Below are 21,820 nucleotides of genomic sequence, written 5' to 3' on the forward strand. Positions count from 1 at the left end.
TAATTAAAACAATAGACCCTCCCACTATCCATCTCTTTCTAGTCTAGCCTCCATGTGGAGTTTACTCCCAACTTCTGGCACCACATAACATAGATGGCAGTGAGGGCATGCTTCCCACTGGCTCTGGCTCTCTGAGCCTCTCCTAAGGGGTGGAAACAACTCTTGCAAGTGAGTTCATTTGACTATTTTGGGTCTTTGATCCCTTTGTAAATAAGTGAGTGCTACAGTGAAGATAATCATAGGTCCTCAGCAAGTCCCTCCCTTTCCTAAACCCCAGGCTATGTGCTCCTCTGTCCACAGTCTTCCTGGCTCTACTGATGGAAAACTCCCTAAGCAGTGAGAACAGAGCCAGGGTGAGGAAGGTACTGGCTAATTGAATGGGACCATTAGTTAAGTTGATTAAAAAGGTGACTCATTAGAATCCAGGAATAAGCCTCTGGCAGGAGCCAAGAGCTCTGGGCTAGCTTTCAGCTAAGGGTAAAGCCACATAATACATCTTTCCAGAAACTCAGTGCCCTGAAAAACCCTCCTCTCTACCCTTTGAAGAACCCAGCGCAAGCTGCTGCAGGTTCTTACCCAGTCCCAGAGCCCTGCATGCCTGCTGGGCACATTGCTGGACTCCCTTATGGGTGGGTTTCCTGTTAATATCATTGCCAATCTCTCTTGCCATTTTAAGGTAACCCATAGTCACACTGACTCCAGACTTGGCTCCTGAGCATGGACAGACGGACTGAAACTTTCTCTCTGTTTGCCTTGGTTGTGCTATCGAATGGGATCAGAAGATAGAGGACAGGCTTGGAAGCAGAAAGATCCAGCTCAAAGCTTAAAGCTCCATGTACCACTCCTGGGCTGGAGTGAGGACTTCATCACCCCTGAGTCTTGGTTTTTATATTCCTACAGTGGGAAAACTGACAGAGGCCGCTCGCAGCTGTGAGCTATCCACTGAGGGAATAATAATAATGCTCATGCATATGCATGACTTCACTAAGAATAAGCTGTTGGAAGACAAAGGCCATGTTTTTTAAACATCTGCATCCTATAACACCTGCCACATTGTAAATGCTCAAGAAACATGTGATGATTATGTAACATGAGCAAAAGGGGGAAAAAAAAAGGCATGAACTACTTGAGGCGTTACGTGTCAGGTGATACTATGAACACACCAATATTCGTGCAGTGTGTCATCCAGCCCTGGGTCATCAGCGGCTGGCTGCCTCATCAGACACTGTCTCCAAACACACAGCTCAGGCCAGGGCAGTCTCACTGGTCGTATGTCAGAAACTCCCCGAAAGGAATCCATCATACCAACTTTGGAATCAAGCCAGCCCAAAGATGCTGCTCAGGTCCACTTTCTTTTCCTTGGTTTTTGAAAACTGAACTGCAAGAGTTAAGAAAATGGCTTTCTGTGGTTACTGTGAAAAGCGGGGAACCCATCAGGTTCATCACACCCATGGCTTAACCTGTCACTATTACTCACTCCCCGCACTGAGTCTCCCCTGCCGCTGAAAACACTCAGGTAACCCAGGGCCTGACAATGGAGGACAAATCAGGACATTGGAACATCACCAAGTGATTCTCTTTGGCTTAGCAAATACTTCCCAAGTGCCCACTCCACTCAGTGCCAGGCCCTGGGCAGAACACTCAATTTTTGAAAAGACACAGACTTTCCCACAAAGAATTTAAGTGTAAACACAACCACTAAGAAATCCCACTACTTTGTTTATTATTTGAGAAGGTCTCAGTCTATTAGCTAAGCTGGTACTTGTTATGAAGACCAGGGTGACCTTGAACTTGGACGGTCCTCCTGCCTCTCTGTCCAAGTTCCTGGGATGACAGAGACCTAAAACCACCGAGTTAAGTGAGAAAGCCCCAGGATATCTCCCTAGGAAACATGGTTTCAGGTAGCTGGTTAAAAATTAAGTGATATATTTGTAGTTACACCACACACTCGTCTAGTTAATCAACTATAGACCCAGGGACAGATACGCTATTTGTTTCTCTTCTCACTGGGTCAGGGAGACAGATGCCTCCAGAGACCCAGCAGCTGCACCCTGCAGCTCATAAGGTCTAGGATGAAGACAGGCATCTTTTAGGCCATTTTAAATTTGCAACTAAATTAATGTGGTTCACAGACAACAGAGGTCCCTCCTCATGCAGGACGTACTTCTGTTACTGTGAATCTGGTGCATAAGAGAATCCGCCCACTGAGGAGCAGAATTAGCAGTGGGGTTCTGGTGTTGGGTTTGTTTCCCTGAAATAATTTCCTTTTCAGGTTTCCCAGGGCATCATGATGAGGGGGGAAGGGCATCCGTGGGTGGGCACAAAGGGGGCTCTCTCAGAGGCTCATCCAGGGACATCCCACCAGGGCGTGCAGAATAGCACGGCTCTCTCTTTATGTGACTATTGTAGGTCCCCCTGGAATGCAAGTCACATGAGTCCCGGTGCTGCGGCTCTTTCCCCATTAGATGGGAGATGTGTCCCAGTATGCAGAACATGAAAATATCGTCCACTTATTTTTGAAAGAAACATCAGAAAGGTAAAGAAAAACAGTATGTCTTCACATGTTGCCATTTCCATGAATACTCCCTATTGTCCCAATAAAGGCACATCGCTCCACTCCCCAACTCATTTGCTCTGTGTTTCTTCCCGAGTGGCAGCTATCCTTCAAAGTCTTATGGCCCCACTGCCCCATTGTCTGGCTTATCCTTGAAGTTGGAAGACAATCCCACTTTCAGAGCTCCCACTCTCCACTTTCTTATGCTTCCCACTGCCACAGTTCTTGGTAACAATGGAATGGCATTCTGGGCCAAAACCAACTTTAAAGATTACCAAGCTCTAGCTCCCCATTCATAAATAAGAAAACCAAGGTCTAGGGAGATAGCATGGGCAGCCACGACTGAGCCCTGGGGGACTTTACACAATGCTGTTGTATCTAGACCTTATACATATCTCACTTTTGTTTATCAGCCCAGGAATATTTTTTTTAAATGTGCTAGAATGAAATGGGCTTTTCTAAAAAAAAAAAAACTTATTTATATCTGTATTAAATTAAAAAAATACACTTTGGAAGAAAATGATAAGATCCACTAATTCAATTTGTCTCTAGATTTATTTTACATGCTTTTTGTTTTGTCTTAAATGAATCTTTGAAATGTGAAATCTTAAACAATGCAGCAGTCTTTTGTGATGATATATTGTGTACCCTAATAAAGCTTGCCTGAGGATCAGAGGACACAGCCAGTCACTAGATTAGACATATAGAGGTCAGGCAGTGGTGGCACACACCTTTAATCCCAGTACTGGGAAGCACACAAACCTTTAATCCCAGGAAGTGATGTCTTGGCAGAGAAAGATATATAAGGTGTGAGGAAACAGGAACTCACTCTCGTTAGGCTGAGGATTTCGTAGAGGTAAGTACTAGTGGCTGGCTGCTCTGCATGGTCACAGTAAAGCAAAGACACTCCAACTCCTAGTCATAGTCACAGAGTCTGGTCTCTGCTGGGATCCCACTTCTGCTCTGCCACAGTTTGCACACCAGCTTCCATCTCTGCTTCAAAGTGTCGACAGACGTTGTTTTCAGCATCTTTGAGTGGGACAAACTTTGTAATTTCACAGACTTTGAGGTGTACTCATTCTGGGCAAGTCATAGTAAATATTCCCATTAGTTCACTTCTTCCTTGGGTGCCCTTCCAGACATACTGGCAAGCATTAACAGGTTTCTGAGGCTGCCTGCAAGCATGTTGGCTGACTCCCAGGTGAGGTATAGCCATGACCCAGGAAACCATCCGAATCCTGTTCAGCGGTGTTCAAATGCAAAGAGCATAAGCTAGAACGTGAACAGTCTCCCCAGACAGAATATGCTGCTGGTAACGAAGCACAAGGCCCATCCAAACAGCACAGCTAAGCTCATAAACACTAGGTAAGAATATTCCCTCCAGATACTGGGAAGGCCTTCTAATAGACACCATCCACCACTGCATGATCAAATATACCTACAGCCAATGTACAGAAGGAACAGTTCAGAGTATAGATGCAATAAACGGGGCTTTTTAGTGTTTGTATTCTTTATAAATGGCATATAAGAGTGCATTTTCCACCAAACTCCACAGATTTAAAGGCTTGGTTGGGGAAGGCTGTACATGACAGTACTGTTGAGGACTGAGACTGTCTTGACTCTTTGAAAGGGCTTCACAGCTTTGCTCTCACTTATGACAGAGACAGAAAATAGAAAGCAGAAAATAATTGAAAAGTGCTAATATTCATATATATTATAATATATATATACATAAACACGTGTGTGTACTTATATACATACATAGTTTTCACACATATGTACATGTATACTGGCAGGCTGGAACGCACCACTTCCCCTCTGGCAGGATGGGCTTTGTGAACAGGCATAACTGAAGTTTACTAGAGATATTCTAAGAATAGGAAGGCACTCCAGACAGAGGGACAGAGAGCTTGTGAGCCACATTAGTAGATATAATCTTAAGAAGTTAGAGGAAGAAGTCAGTGGGCCACGGGACCCATCATAACCCTTGCTACCCACCTGACCTCCTCATGTTCACAAGGGAAAGAACCCCGTCAGACAATGGGGTTCGTGGCACTGCAGACAGAACAGCTTTCCTGGTTCCTCCACAGAGCAAAGTCACATTCACTGTCCCTGACAGCCAAAGCAAAGTGAGGCTCTGTTCCCTCTCTACCAGCCTGTGTCCCCGACAACCTCTGAGGTTGGTAGGGGAAGACAAAAAGCTATTTCTATACAAGGACTACTTTTTAAAAATGTGTTAGGCTGTCCCATAAAACCTTGGGTGCAGCGGTGGTGGGCAGAACCCCAGGTGCATTCTGAGGCTGCATGTCTAGAACTCCCAGGCTGGCCTTTGCAGCACAGACTGGGAACAGCACTCCCTGTTCTCTGGGCCATGTACCCCAACATCGACACTTTCCAGCTGGTGACTCCTTGCTCTGAAAAATCCACAGCCCAGATGTGTGTTCTTCAGAAGCCTTTTCTGCTCTTTTCTCCTTTACTTGGGGTGAAGGGTGAGTTGCTCTTAGACTCTAGGAAAGGCTTGCCTCTTTTCTCCCTCTATGGTTTGAGCAAGTGTCAGGCAATGGACCATCCCTCCTCCAGAGCAGGTGAGAGGCTGAGAGACTGGCCTGAGGAGTCTTCAAGGGTCCTTCCACTGACCCTGAAGCCCTCTCTTCTCTGACATGTCAAACACTAATGCAGACAGACTTTCAACTATGGTGACTCCTTGAGCCCCAGGGAGCACCTCCGTTCAGAACTTGGAGCACTCTTCCACAGGCTGCTGCCCTCGGGGAACTGCTGATGTGTTCTCCAGGGCTTTTCTGTGCCTGCCTTCTTGAAGACGGCAGGGCAGGCCCAATATCTGTAGATTTTTACAGGTTTTATGACTTCTCTGCCTCCCTGGGAGTTGAGCTCATTGGCGGCATTAGCAAGCAGCGCAGAAACAGCTCACCCTAACCCTTCCCCATGCAATGAACAAAGTCTCCATTCAATATTTTAAAATTTTCCAAGGGGAAAAATGCTTGAAGCAGCTTTGCTCATAAATTCAACTTGATTTTCCCCCATCCTTCCATTCTTGCAACTGGCATCTCCCTTTGGCACTGTTGTAAGTATTTGATCAGAATTGCCAATACATGCTACCAAGCTGCTCCACTGACAGCACACCCCTCCCATCCAGCGGCCCCTCTCTCCTTCCCTTCAGGACTTACTCTCCAAAGGAGCCCATCACAAACCCATTAGATGCCAACAAACAGCATACAATGGTACCCAGGTCATTTATGCCTTTCTCCAATATGCCTCCATCTCCTCACTATAAAACAAGATTAAGCCAGATCAATCTTTAATACCCTTTTAGCCCTGTAATTCTGTGAATTTGAAACTTACTCAGAAAAGCACATGGGCTGGGAAGATGGCTTAGCGGGTCAAGTGTTGGCCACACAAGCATGTGGACCTGAGTTTGGATCCCCAGAACCTAGGCAAAAATTGGGCCCAGTGGGCATGCCCCTGCAGTCCCAGTGCTGAGGTGTACTAGAGGGCAGAGACATGGATCTCTGGAGCTCACTGCCGGCCAGTCTAGCCAAACCAGCCAACTGTCCAAGGCAGTTATATATCCAGAATGCTTTCCCCATGCTGGTGCGGTTCAGTGTGACCATCTTGTGACTTTCTAAGACTTCAGCAGACTTGTACAACCACCACCATAAACACAAAGGGATGATACTATACATGCCCTGGCTGCAGAAAGCCCTAGTCATGTGTCTCTGAGCTCCAAAGAGCAGAGGTAGACATTCTTGGAAGAGTATACACAATCTGCTGTGAATCAGACAGGCAGGACTAGCTGAGTCCTTATATCTTTTTATATCTCATGAACCGTTTTTCTTTCTTATATTGAAAAAAGTCCCCTCTTAACATCACCTCTAAGAATGTGGAGCCCCATGCTGTGAGCAATACCACAAATTATAGAGTCTCACAACCCCAAACATGATCACAGAATTGGCCTGCAGACCCTACAGGAAGTGGTTAAAACATACAAAAGCCCCACCTCCCTCACCACCTTCCTCCTACTTCTCTGGCTGCTACTTCTTGGTCTCTCTCCCTGGCTTTCCTCTCACCAATGGGCTAGAGTTCCTTAGAGCTCTGTCCTAGGATCTAAGTCCTTTTAATCTCACTCGGCATCCTCTTTCTAGGCCACAGGATCAATTCCTTGGACTTAACAAAACCATGAAATCTATATCTTCAGGGCACACACACTTCAGACCTTCACACTTGGTGTCCACACAACTCTCTGCTCAGGGTCAGACTGCTCAAGCTCAACACACCCAAACTGAAGCCATGATCTGTTCCCTTTGTACTCTCTCAAATGCATGTTCTTCCTCCAGTGTCTCCATGGCCCTATAGTGGGACCTCCATCCATCCAAGTATCTGGGTCAGAAACCTGAGACTCATTCTCAATATCTCCATCTCCCTGACCTCATAAAGACAAAGGACTACCTATTTGGTTCCCAAATAATTCTTGAATGTGTCCCTTCTGCCTATCTCCATTGCTTCCAACTCATCAAATGACCGTCTCAGGGCTCTAGAGAGCAGGTGCTTCTCCAGCCTTTGATGCCTTCTTCCCATGTTCCAGCAGGACACTGGCCCACTCTCACCCAACGCATCTCCTAAGAGGAGGCCAGAGCAACCTGTATGACATACTTTGTAGTGTTACATCACTTGCTTAAAACTTTCCCTGGGCTTCCATTGCTTCTGAGATTGTATTCCAAATCCTTACCAAGACGCCTGATGCTCATCTTTCTCCAGCTCTCACAGATCAAGTTCCTTCCTACATCTTGGCCTCTCCACCTGCTATTTCCCCTGATCTGAAACAATTCCTTCAACAGCCCCATAGATCTCAACACACACACACACACACACACACACACACACACACACACACACACACACACACTCCCTTTTGGCTGTTTCCTGCCCACTGTTGAAGCTCAGTTTAAATTCCATTTCATCAAGGAAGTCTTCCATGATTCACCTGTGTTATTTAAGATACCTATTCAGTATACAAGTGTCCCATTTTAATCAGTGACTTTTTAATGTCCACTTTTGTGGGAAGTGGATTAAATCTTGAGTGAATGTGTATATTGTTGACATGAGCATGGTCATGTCAAAAACCTTAATGCCTCGGGCCCATGAAAAGGGCAACACTTTCTCTGGGTGAGGCCCAGAAGCATGGCAAAGCCTTTTCTCTGGTCCAAGTATGCACAAAAGACTGAACAGTATATACAAAAGCTAGCAACCACAGGTTCCTCCTCCAGGATGACAGCAACCTGAGGTTGTTACTTGACAGAGATCTCCCATGGAGACCAGCATTCTGGAAGACTGCCAGCAGGGAGAAAGTTTCCAGCCCAGGTCCAATCAAAGCCATGGCATGTTTGGTGACAAGTCATCTAGTTCTGATGGGCAGCCAAGAGCAGTGGCAGTTGCCTGTATTGTTTCGGGGGCTTCAGACACCTCCCTGACAAAGCACTCATTGGAAGGGAGCCTACCTCTGACATTAGGACTTTCACTTAATAATCTATCTTCTGGGGATGGTTTTATCTACCCTTGAGGGGAACCTCTGTTCACAGTCTTATTGATTAACTTATTTTTTAATTAATTTGTAAAGCTATCAGATTTCCTTATAGCTTTTTTATACATCCTCAGTTGGGATGTCCCTCCTCTGCCTATCCCCTTTTCAGTTTAAACATTATTATTCATGTGACACCAAGTTTCTTTCCACCTAATGCATTTTAGACACCGGTACTTCATTTTCTCCTGGTTCTCAATGTCTTCTGCTAGTCTTGTATTTGGGTAAGAGAAGATGAAACTGACATGTTCAATAGAAACAGGGAAAATCAGGACATAAATAAGTGAAATAAAATTACTGGACATCTCAGAGATTGTGGTCAGTGAAACAGCTGCCCACAGGATCCCTTCACTGGAGACATTTATGATGCACAATGAAAATGAAGCATTGATCTCCCAGTGCAAACCGGGGCAGTTCTTTAAAATGCTCAGGACAAATTGCTGACTGTCTTAGTAATGCACAGACTTTTAAGGATAAACTGAAAGGTATTCAATGTATCCATACAGTTGTTACTATAAATTTGGTGGATTAATCTACATGGTCACCCACAGTGGAAAAATACAAGCTAATGATTTTCCTCTGAGGATATCTGAGAAATAGTGCAGAGCTCAGAAGGATGATGGACATGTTCATTACTACAAGACAAAGTGAGAAAACTGAGATGTCTTTTTAATAATAGCATGTTCCAGAACAACACTTGTACAGGCAATACAAAATAAACAACTTCAGACATTCGCATTACCGTCAAATGACAGTTTCCTGATTACTCACATCAGTGTCGGGCCCCTTGTCTGCACCCGGACAAGAGAAAGTGACAAACTCATGGCACCTCTTGTGAACCACAAAACAGCAAACTGAGGAGAGAAAAGAAAACGGAAGTTAGAAGGGTCTAGATTTAATATCCTGAACAGTGAGGAGTCATTTTAGCTTCAGTATAGACAGAATCTCACAGCAACACAAAGGCATTTCATCCAAAAATCAACAATATTTTATTTCAATTAAGCTTGGAGATTATACCACAAAATGCTAAGGAAACTAATCAATGCCCCCTCAACTCTAAAGCTGAGGGATAGGAGATCCTAAGCTTATGAGATACTTTCTCAAGGTAAAACCTAGAATTATAAATTTAACATATTTTGAACTATCCTATAACTCTACACACATACCAAGACACATGCATACACATGTATACATGTACATGTGAATAGAAATATTATACTCTGTAGATTAAATAAAAATAACTATAAAAGTAATAACTGATGATAAACAACACAGAAGTATCCCAAGTATGAGTTAGAAGATCCAGGCTCAAATTCCCAGTACCCATGTGTCAGCTCACAAACGATTTGTGACTTCAATTCTAAAGGATCCCACACTCTTTTAGCCTCATGGGTATTACACACATGTGGCACACAGATATACATGCAGGCAAAACACTGATATACATAAAATAAAATATTTTTTTAAAAAAAGGTATTAACTCAATCTATAGAAAGCACCCCTTAGAAAAAGGTTGGGATGCAATCGAACATTTTCTTGTGACTGTCTGTGACAGATGCTGTCCCCAAGGCAGAAGAGCCTTTGTAAATCCAGCAAAATTATTGAGAGACATTTCTAAGCCCAGTAATGATTTCATAACTAACCCTGAAGAGGAATCAATAAGATAATGTGTTATTAATGAATAAATAATCCCTAAGAGGTCTTTGTGGGTGGTATAATGTGGAGGATACAAAAGCGATCTCTTTAGCCTTTTCTTCAGAGCTTGGAGTGGAGCTCACCAAGCACCCTTTACTGTGATACTACTTCAAACAACAAAACAAAAGCACTAAAGAAACAATATGCTGCCTAAAGTACCGGGGAAGTCACAAGGTTTTACTACATCATATGGTTTACATGCACGCACACATCAAATCTGGCTGCAATTCTAGTGGCCCATGGAGAAGGGACCCTGGAAGGTGATTGGGAAATGAAAATTTGTCCCTTAATGGTAGGTCTTATGCCTTTAGAAAAGGACAGGTTCCAGGCTAGATGAAATGGCTCAGAAGGTAAAGGAGCTTGCCTCAAAACCTGATGGGCTCAGTTAGGCCCAGGAGACCCATCTGGCAGAAGAACTCAAATGACCCCAGCAGGCTGTCCTCTTACTTCCAGATGCATACTGTGGTTCGAGCATGCATGCCCACACACATGCATACATACACAAGACATAAGGAAACACAGTAAGAAGGGCAAGGTCATGCCTCCCTTTCACCCTCCCTCAGGTGGATCATTGTTTTTCTTCCCTCTAAAGGAAATAGCCAAAAGGTGCTTGCCAGCCCAGCACCAAGACTTTGGGTTTTCAGTATCCGGAACTGTGAGAAAATAAATGTGTTATTTATAAACTCTCCAGCCTGTGGTGTTTTGTTACAGCAGCAGAAAGGAACTGATATACAGTGCAAGGAAGGTTAGAGCTTCCTGATTCTTGGCTCATGCACTATTTTCTTCTTGCACAATGACAACACAACCGCCTGCATTTGTGTTAGTAGTTGAAGGGTGAGTCATTTCGGTGGGTGAAACAGGATTGCAGGTTTGCTGGAAGCTGGAATCCCAGGAGAATGCATGCAGGCGCTGAGCCAAGTACTAAGCATTCTTAAACGGTCAGGAGTGGCCAGGAAGAAATTCAGAATCCTTTTGCTGGGCCTTAGAAAGCGCAGAAAGGTCTCAAAGAAAGAGAAACATGTATGACAGCAATGCTTCAGAGGCACGAGCACGGAAGAGTGCAATGTAACAGTTGAGAGCCAAAGCCTAGCTGGGAGCCGCTTACCCAGCTGAGGTCTGAAAGCAGCTGCCCATCATTATTTAGACTGCTAAGACAATGCAGCAGAGTGACCGAACCTTCGAACTGACCACAGAATGCCATTTACCAGGTGCCCTGCTGTGAGTGGGCATCTTGTTCCAGCCCCTCATGAGTATTATCATGGTGAAGCTTCATATCAACACTACATAATATGCTTCAATATCCACAGTTTTAGATGGAAAAACACTGTTCGGGTATCTAGTCACCTTTAAGCACACGTTGAGTATTTATGAATGAGAGCGAAAATGGAGGCAGGGAAAACCCTCAGGGAGATAGATGGAAAGACCAACAGACAAAGGAGGTTCTTGTCTAAGGTCATCCACCTACAAAGTGGAGCCAGGGTTCATACTAGGTTTGCCTGGTTCCACAGCCTGCTTCACTTTCAATACCAAGCCCACTGTTGGCAGACAGGGCAGTGGGACGAGAGAAGTAGACGCAGTCGCTGCTGCCACCTGCTGCAGCCTGGAGGGTTGTTTGAGAGACCTCAGCTCAGGAGAAGTCAGGATTCTTGACTCTGGCGCAGGAAGGAATTTTAGGATGAACCAGTGTGAAGCCAGGTTGGTGTTGGCTGAGATTTTTACATGGATTTAACCTCAGGGAGTTGAGAAAGAGGCATTCATGGGAAGGTTGAGAGACCTGTGCATGGTGTGGGCTTCTCCGGAGAAAGCACGTGCATGTCTTTATAACAGCCTTCTATATGACTTTGGTGGCTTCTGAAGTCACGTCTCAGACTGTTGCTAAGGGACATTTTCTTTTTGGTAGGAGGGTGATGCCTGGGCACTAGATAGGATTACAGCCGAAACTGAAATATCCAATGTCACGAGGTTGCAGAGGTCACAGGGATTGCACAGATTGCTTCTTATTCTAAAGAAAACTGTCTAGTCTTGTTTGTGAGACTCTCCAAAAATTTCAGGTTTATATCTGGGAAAAGAGTAAGGTCATATATGCTTAGGCCTTAAGCAAGCTTCATTGCTATTTTAATGTCCTTATTTAAAATATCTTAATACAAAAGGAGTATTATTGTCTCTATGTAGGCAAGATCTATGGCAATTTTTTTTTTTTTTTTTAAATTGTGCTGGGTTTCTTGACTCTTGGCTGGCAAGAGACTTCAACAAGACTCTAGCCAGGGCCTTTTTCCCCTTTCCATTTCCCCTTCATTTTCTCTGCCTTTCTCTTTTGCCTCATCAGGATTTTGGAAAGAAAAAGGATATTAGAGCTGGTGTCACTATGGCTTATACAGGTTATGGGTACAAAGAATACATGACAAAAATATGTTTTGCATATTCACATAAATACTCATGTATCTGCAGAAATACAGAGGTTGGAGATATAGGTATGCCATACTTAGTAAATAATAAGGATAATGAACTGTTTTCTTTATGAATTTCTTTGGTCATAATACAATGCACTATAAAAATGTACATAAAGACCAACCAACCAAGCAACCAACCAACGAAAAACAACTGAAAAAGCAAGCTTGACATTGACCAAAAGTAGAGCTGACTGTGAGTGTGAATCATCCTCAAGGTTAACAACTGGAGCACTCTTGCAGTGAACAGCCCTTCAGAGCTGAGACGGCTGTGGTGGAAAGGGTCCTCTTGGGTTGCAGTATGCTATCTGCCACACGCAGCATGCATGCCTTCACTGCATGGTCCTGCAGGAGGAGGGGGTGTGTAGCTGACCGTGCAGGCAGTGCTGAGGCAGCAAAGGGCGATGCTGAGCGCCTCCAAGCCTTGAGTCAAGTGTCCCTTCCACATTGCTTCTGCCAAAGGCATCTTCACTGGAAAGTCTCCAGAGATGGGGAGTAAAGCAGCAATGGGGAGACCCCCATTAATATGCTCACCCCCTGACTCCTGGTACAAAGGCACATTTTATTTACTGAAATTATTGGCATGATCACTTACTAAAGGAAAAGAATGACAGGGCATTACCCCTCGTCATAATTTATTATGAAGACGATGTTTTGGGAGTATCAAGCATTTTGATTTCCTACTTAATTGTTGCAACATTTGAGTCTTCCACTTCCTTTTTAACCTTCTCCATATCTGGATGAACATTATTAACACATAAATATCCAGCCCCTTTGGAAGAACACTGCATCTTTTCTGTCATCTCTGTCTATATCATTACACCAATACCAGTGCATTGCCACTAGCTAAAATATTTCTATAATACACTTCAAGAAAATTCTTACTTCAAATAGTTTCCTAAGAATCAAGCTCTTACTGCCCTTTGAAATTTGCAGGGAACAGCAAAATCCTTACTTATTCCTAAATTACTTCCTCCTCCTACCCTGTCTTAGCTGTCCTTGTCCCAAGCTGCTTCAATGTAATCTTCTCATTTCAGTGAATGCCTCCAATAGGAGGCAGATAGAAGGTCCTACGTGTCAAGAGTTACCATGGATGTATGAATTATGTGGAACATAAAGACCCTTAAGCCTGCTTGCACTTTGAACATCCAGTTGGTAGCATGCTTATCTAATATGCACAAGGCCCTAGGTTCAGCCACCATCACCATATATGCTGGGTATGAAGGTACACACTTATAATCCCAGAATATGGGGGAGGGGTATAGAGACAGGCAGATCAGAAGTTCAATATCATCCTTGACTACATAGCGAGTTTGAGGCCAACAAGGAGTTAGAGGAGACTCTGTCTCAAAAACAGAACAAGCAGTGCATATTCTCCTAAACCAGAGCAAACAGCCCATGCCTTAGTAAGAGGGAAGCTCTGGGTCTTCTCACCATCACCTCTAGAGGGGGGTCAAGGAGGAGGACAGAGGGGTTGGGCTGACTGGTCAGACACAGCGTTTATCTGGGAAAAGCTGCCCTAGAAAACATTCATAATGGCCAGACATTCTGAAACTCACAGATGGCTGCTGAGGACCTTTGCTTCCAAGCTACAAACTAAATTGGTAATGCATGTTTTGTAGGACAATGTAGTCTAAGCATCAGAGATGCCATGGGGCTGTTGCAGAGAGAACAGACCAGAGAGGGCCTAATGAGTGCACTGAGCTTATCTGGAGATTTTCTCGGGGTTAAAATTGAGAGCTCCTATTTTATTTTAAAAGCTAAAAGAATTCATCTGACCATGCAATGGGGCGGGGGGGGGGGGGTGTGAGGAAGTGGAATAAGGAGAACTGGGAAGAAAGTGAAATCTGGGATACCTATCACGTGGCACCACTTCAACAGCTTGGACTTTGGCAGGCAAGTAACTTCAAGGCTGCTACCACTCAGCCTGAAGGCAGTGAAGACACAACCATGGGCAGTCTGCCACTCTACAAGTCTGCTTTTAAGAAGCACTAGCCATACAGCAAGACTTAGCTGAAGCATCATTTTCACTTACTGTGGATTAAGTGCATCTGTGCATCTGTGCAACCAAAAGAGAGGTGTGTGTGTGTGTGTGTGTGTGTGTGTGTGTAGGGCAGGCCTGTGTTGGAGGGTTGCACATGTGTATGCATGTGGAGGTCAGAGGTGACTGTCATCCTCTCTCACTCTCCACCTTTATATTTTTCAGACAGTCTTTGGCTTTACCCAGAGCACACCGATCAGGCAAGAGTAGCTCTTCTGTAAGCTCCAAGGAGGCTGCTTCCTCCAGCTCCCTAGCACTGGGATCACAGGGGCATGCCAGCACACCTGGCTTTTTATGGATATTCGTGGGACTCAAACTCAGATCCTCATGCTTGTCGGGCAAGCTCTTTCCCTTCTGAGCCATCTCCCCGGTCTCCAGGAGCCAGACTGTGGCTTAGACACAAAGTAAATCCTCATTCTATCATTTTCTAAGCACCAAATGACTTTTCTGTAATCCTCTCTGTGGATGCTTGTGCTTCCCAGGAGAGAGAGATGGCTCCTGAAGTGGACCTATCACACGGTGCAAATGAGGCATTTGCAAAAATGAAATCCAGTCCATTTGCAAAAAGGAATCCAGTCCACAGGCCTGCCTGAGCGAGGCTCCTCAGCATGACCTGACTCTGATGGAGAAGGATCAATCTGGAAGATCCTGGCCAATGGCTAACATTACACAATGTAAATAAATGGAAATTAAGGAGTATATTCTTCATCTGCCAAAACCACATTATAGAAACAGAACAAATAACAATGACCTAATTTTGAGTCAGAGACTCATTTTAAATATTCAGATAAAAAAATGAAGTGTATTGCAAGAGTGTCATATTGACATTAACAGTGGTTCTCATTCATATGTATTTAGTTTAAGGAGATCAAACACCAACAAAGGGCATATGGTAAGCCAAACAGAGGGAAACTTTCCCTTCCGACACTGTTCCTCCTATGAATCTGGTAAACATTAACTTGACCATAGTTTCAGTTCATTAGAGGCACACACCGGATCAGGTGAGCTCTTTCTGTGTCAAAGCCATCTTCACAGACTGACATCTCTGGCCTCCTGATTGGGGATAGTGTTTCCTAATGTGACCTGAGCAAGTGACGAGTGTAAGGATTCGGTCCTTAATTACGTCATCAGCCTAAAAGGAGGGTGGGCCCTCTGTGTGCTCTGTCTTCTCTCCTTTCCACTCCTTCCTCCCGTCATTCCCCCCCTCCTCTCTCCCCCCTCTCCCCCTCCCAATAAAGCTCTAAAAAGGTAACCATGGCTGTGATTCTTTCAATCAGCATGCTTCTCTGCTGGCATGGCCGCCGCGGGCGGCGACCAGCCACGAGGAGCAGCGCCACCGCAGAATAAGCAACGAGTCCGAAAGCTTTCCCCTTACACTACTTATGAGGAGAAATTTACCTCAGAAAGAATATGGCAAACTGATGCTACTGAAACAGGAATGGGATGGAGCAGAGTCCCGCCTCAGCAACCCCTACATCCTCCTTAGGAGCCTCACAAACATGGCCACACACAGCCTACTGCCTGCTAGGAAGGCTACTGGAGCAGGGAGGGAGAGGAGGTGGGAGAAGGATGAGGGACAGGATGAAGGTTGGAAACGGAACAGGAAAGAGGATGGGGAAGAGGCAGGGAGTGTGGTAGTTTGATGTGATTGGCCCCCATAAGCTCATATGGAATGGTACTGTCAGGAGGTGTGGCCTTGTTGAAGTAGGTGTGGCCATGTTGGGGGAAGTGTGTCACTGGGAGAACAGGCTTGAAGGTCTCTTTTGCTTAAGCTTCACTCAGTCTTACAGACTACTTCCTGTTGCCTGCAAGATGTAGGCCTCACAGTTCCAGCTCCAGCACCATGTCTGCCTGCATGCCACCATGTCCCATGATGATAATGGAACAAACCTCTGAACTGTAAGCAAGCCACCCCAATTAAATGTTTTTCTTCATAAGAGTTGCTATGGTCATGGGAAACCCTAAGGCAGGAGGGGAGGAAAACTGACAGGTGCTGACAAGAATGCAGAGAAGCTGGAACCTAGTCCACTGTGGATGGAAATGTAGAGTAATACAACTACTCAGGGAGAGGCTTGGAGGTGCCCCAAAATTAATGTAGAATTACCATATGACCCAGATATTCCATTCCTAGATACAGCCTCAAAATAACTGGAAGCCAGAACTCACCAAATGTCCATTATTCCCTGTAGACGAAAGGCAGAAACGAGCCAAATGCCCATTGGCAGATGTGTAAGTGAGATGGAGTGAAGCAGTCTGGTGCTGGGCAGCCCCAGGGAGGATGTGAGTCCACCCATCAGAGACTTAAAACAGAAAAGAGGCTACCAGGGCGGGCAAGATGGCTCAGGGGGCAAAGTGAGACCCGGAGCTATTAACCTTCCAGGGTGATGCACACCTTAACCCTAGTGCTGGGAGGGTTAGAGAAGGGGCATCTCTGGGCTCCCTGCCAGCCAGACTGGACAAAACAGAGAGCTCTGGGTTCAATGAAAGTCCCTTCCCTCTCTCAAATAATAATAATAATAATAATAATAATAGTTATTAATTGGTAATTATTAATAACTATTATTATTAGTGTGGAGAATAATAGAGGTAGACACCTGATGTTCACAAACAGCATCCACATGCACTCTCTTGGATGTGTACACCTGCAAACACATACATATATATGTACACACACACACACACACACACACACACACACACACACACACGAGGTTATCAGGGACTGGAGACAGAGAAAATTGGGGAGTGATAAGTGATACATAGTGAATACATAGTTCCTGTTTAAAACAATTTCTTTAAGCTCTGGAGATGGACAGTGGTGGTGGTTACAGAACACTGTAGATATACCTAGTGCCACTGAAGCGTGCACAGTTCCATCCACAGTGGACTAGGTTCCAGCTTCTCTGCATTCTTGTCAGCACCTGTCAGTTTTCCTTCCCTCCTGCCTAGTGCCACTGAAGACAGTTTAAATGGTAAAATTCATATGTTTTTCACATTTTTTTTTTTTCTCTGTGTAGTTTTGGTGCCTATCCTGGAACTCACTCTGTAGACTAGGCTGGCCTCAAACTCACAGAGATCCGCCTGGCTCTGCCTCCCGAGTGCTGGGATTAAAGGCGTGTGCCACCACTGCCCTGCTTTTATAACATGTTTTACTACAATAAAAAGTAAGTGTTTAACCCAAGAGCAAGATTTACAAAATTATAAATAATAATTATTATGACATAAGTAGCATAGGAAGTCATAGACAGTAAGAGTTTTAGACTTGTAACCCCATTTACATGGGTTTTTTGGTATTTACATTCATAATTTTTATTCAAAAATCAGGAAAAAATATTTTCTTTCATTCTTTAAAATTCCCAGTGAAACCAGTGCCAGATCTGAGTAGGGCCATGGGTTCAGTTTGACTCACACAACTGTACAGCTGCGGGCCACAGCACACGTTTCCCCAGCATTGCCAGTACACGTGTGATGGTAAGGCCAATAACAATGACAGAAATAAGTGCCCTCACGGCTTGGGCTCCTTCTCCAAACAATTGACATCTTTACCGCTAGATCTATACACAAGATGGGACGGCCCTACATATGCCTGATACTAGTTGTCATGGGGAGGAAACAGAATGTCATGGATCACTTTGTACTTCTTCAAAAAAAATAATTTCGCTTCCTTTCACTTCGAGTCTAAATCCTTTCACATTCAGGCAATAATTATGTAAAATGGAACATAGGCATAACAATTTCTTATTATTTAAAATTAGCAGGGGGAAAGCCATGATGTAACACATTCTGGATTCCAATCTGCTAACTGTATAGTCCTGCTTCACTCAGGACTATATTTAGCCAAACTTCCCAAGCCTCCCTGACCTCATTGTGGTACTAGGAGTTGAACCCAGGGCCGTGTGTGTGATAGAAAGCAGTCCAGTGCTGAGCACTACCCCCAGCCATCTTTTAAAAAGTTTTAAATTTTATTTTTCACATATATGGGTGTTTTGCCTGCAAATTTGTGTACCACATGCAGTGCCTGAAGAGGCCAGAAGAGGGCGTCAAATTTTCTGGATGTTCTGGAGATGGAGTTAGAGCTGCTTGTGAGCAGTCATATGACTGCTGGGAATTGAACTCAGGTCCTCTGGAAGAACAGCCAGTGTTCTTAACCACTGAGCCATCTCTCCACTGCCCTCCAGCTCTTCTTTGTTTTTCTCCTCCTCCTCCTCCTCCTCCTCCTCCTCCTCCTCCTCCTCCTCCTCCTCCTCCTCCTCTCTCTCCTCCTTTTTAAATTTTGAGGCCAGGTTTCACAAAGTTGTCTAGACCAGTCTCAAACTCAATGTATAGCCCAGACAGGCCTTGAATGTTGCAATCAGCCTCTGAGGAGCTGAGATCATGGGCCTGCTCCACCAAGCCCACCTGAGCTTTAAAAAAAAAAAAAAATACATGAATGGTTGCCATCATGTGAGATGGTTTTAATTAAATTTTGCTTAGCTAGAAGGGATTAATGAAAGGTAACGTCACATCAAAATTCAATGAAATGAAAATCTCTAAGACACCATGTGCTTTCAGTTTCATAGGGAAAGTGAGGGAAAATTGAACTTATATTTGCATTTTAAAGGAAAATTATTGGTTTCAGATTTGTAACAATGAAAACAGTCTTCTCCTAGGATACATGTTAAAGTTGTGTGGAAACAAATCAAATCAATGTGCCATGCCACCCAGTATAAAGAATGCCATTTACCAGATGGCACATTGCAGCCTCTAAGCAGGTACGCACACGCCCAAATGTTTTCAAAACTCCTCTTTCCATACCTGGCCGTGCAACCATCTTCCTCCACTCTTCCTCCCTCCCCCTTTTCTAGAATTTCACTGAGTACTCCTAAGTGTCCTCTCTTTGTGTTCCCGCCCCCTGCGTGGATCCGCAACATCTTCTGAAGGACTGAAGGATGGAGGCCAAGAAAGACAGGCTCCTCCAAAGTTACCGGCTCCAGCGGCTAGGCGAATGGTATGACCATCTGAGAGCCGAAGGGGAACCCTGGGACAAGGCTGGAGCAAAGAAGGTTAAGGAGAACTAACAAGTCAGAAATCAGTGTCTGGGGCCTTCACCTTCATTCAGACTCTTGGTCACGTGAGCCATTCCGGAACTTTAAGAATGTCATCTGCTTCATGTATGTCTCTACCTCATACACACCATACAGTTTAAGATATTGGAGAACAAGGTCACATTATGCGTGTTTCTATTGTTGGTGCCGCTCCGAATTAGATGATTTTCTGCTCTCAGAATCCTATGTGGTAAAGGGATTGATGGCTGGGAAGGTGTGTGGGGGTGTGTGAGTTGTAGAGTGTGGGTACAGGAGGTCAAAAATGGTGAGGGTGGACTTGGAATGTGGGACTTACCTAAGTATCATAGAGGCTGAGGGAGAAAATAGTCTCCATGTGGCTTAGACCTGGGGTTCTGTCCTAGACAAGCTGAGCAGGTTTGCTTCATGACTACCCAGGTAGACAGGCAAACAGATCCAGCATCAAGACGCCTGGAGGCAGGCAGGCCAAACTTTCTAACAAGTTGTCTACACAGTGAAGGGAACCCCGGGAGCCAAAGAGGTGCCAGGAACATTCACAGGTGGTTGGTGCTGGGAAGGGTGGGGTGATCTGAGAGCTGGGAGAAGACTAAGGAGAAAGCTGGGGCAAAGGGAAGTTGCCTATGGATTGGGTGGCATGGGCCTGTGGTCCCAGCTGCTCAGGAGGATCACGAATTTAAGGCCTGCCTGAGCTATATGAGGTTCAAACAGAGTAACTTAGGAAGGGCCTGTCTCAAAAAAAATAAAATAAAATAAAAAATAAATAAAATAAAATAAAAACAATTAAAAGGCCAGTGTTATAGTTCAGTGGTTAATTTATAGCATTCAGAAGGCCACTGGTTCAATCCCTCCTCTCCCCAACCCCCCCCACCGTGTGTGTGTGTGTGTGTGTGTGTGTGTGTGTGTGTGTGTGTGTGTGTTCCCTGCTCCCTTCTAATCTCCCACTTCTCTCCTTTACTGAGCTGCAGGGTGAACCCAGCCGTACGCACGTTGGAAGATGAACAGAAGCACTTTGGCCTTTCTCCCCTTCCCTGCCACTGTGGTGAGACAGGGTAGCCTGCTGCTCCTCTCTGTCTTTAAAAACCACACACCTAGAACAATGTGCTATCTGTGATCCCTTTGAACAGGCTCCCAGCAGAGGGTGAGACAAAGGCACAGGACAGATGGCATGTGACTTGTAAACACTGATGATTCCTGAAGATACAAGATGGGAACGTGGTCTTTATGACCTTATTCTCTACTTCTGTGCTTATCTGAAAATAGAAATATTTAAAGCTAAAAACATAAATTAGATGGGGTCTTACAAACATGGCCAAACTTTATTTCTCTACAACTCAAGTCAGTGAGATCCTATGTAGAGTTAGGTTGTTGCAGATATAATTAATTAGATGGACTCATACATTGGTGTAGATCACATTCCTACCCAAGTGTGTAACTTACAAAAAGAGGCCATCCACAGAGAGAAGTCCATGTGAAGATAGAGTATTGGAGAAATTATTTTGGCCACTCCACGTAGTTAAAAGGATATTTATTAAATGGCGTAACTCACAAATTAAGTAATGGGTAGGTCGCAGGGTCTGGGGAAGGTGTATCGCAATCCAGCGGTGTTCTCCGGAGCTCTGCACAGTCAATCTGCACCGGTCAGCGTTCTGGCACCGAGAGAGCGCCCAGAGCGAGCGCTGGCCCATCCAGCTCTCGGGTCCCCAGGCGCCTCCCCTCGCCCCGCCTCGTAGGCGTGACAGTTGCCAGAGTCTCAATGGGGGTTGGAACTTCCAGAACCAAGCTGGAATGGCTACCCACTACAATAGAGACTGTCTAGAGTGATGTGTCTACAAGCCAAGGGATACCAGAAATTGCCACCAGCCACCAGAAGCAAGGGGTGAGTCACAGAGTAGATTCTCTGTCACAGCTCTTAGAAGAGGCCAGCCTTGCCAACAGTCAGCCTTTAGAACTGAAGGGCAACTTCTGTTCTCTAAGCCACTCAGTATGTGGTAATTTGTTATGGAAGCCCTGGAAATTCATACACGTATCAAGAAAGTTTCTAGAAAGTAAAAAGCTCAAGAGGCAAAAATGAAATGATGTAAACAAAACAAGAGGTAGGAGATTCAAGACATTCCTCCCTGACATCTCCATGAGATGGTGCATCTGTGTCTATCATATTTACCTACATCACTAGTGAACACATTAAGTCCAAAGTTACAATGAGCTATTGCCAGACAAATGAATTAGGACCGTGTTAATATTTCCATGGGGAAAGCATCAAAAGACAATAGCTGACTGTAAGCAAAAAGGTGATTCAAACCTGAACTGATAGGAAATGGAAACTGTGAAGTTCAGAAATATCTGGGACATTTGCATAGATCCCTTGCTCATAATTATGGATGGATTTAATAAAGCCAGAACTTTTATAGGGTTCAGCACCAGTATATT

At 44.7% G+C, this 21,820-nt stretch overlaps 1 protein-coding gene across 2 annotated transcripts in view; it reads right to left on the reverse strand.

Annotated features, from left to right (window-relative positions):
- The window catches only part of Prkca (protein kinase C alpha), a 400,362-nt gene that overhangs the window by 232,673 nt on the left and 145,869 nt on the right, over window positions 1–21,820 (reverse strand). For both annotated transcript variants that reach the window (XM_015994108.3, XM_076543615.1), the window contains exon 3: window positions 8,919–9,001. In XM_015994108.3, the coding sequence (XP_015849594.1) occupies window positions 8,919–9,001 (83 nt within the window). The remainder of the gene's footprint in view (window positions 1–8,918; window positions 9,002–21,820) is intronic.

The sequence above is a fragment of the Peromyscus maniculatus genome, chromosome 8, assembly GCF_049852395.1.
Source record: "Peromyscus maniculatus bairdii isolate BWxNUB_F1_BW_parent chromosome 8, HU_Pman_BW_mat_3.1, whole genome shotgun sequence".
Classification (NCBI taxonomy): domain Eukaryota; kingdom Metazoa; phylum Chordata; class Mammalia; order Rodentia; family Cricetidae; genus Peromyscus; species Peromyscus maniculatus.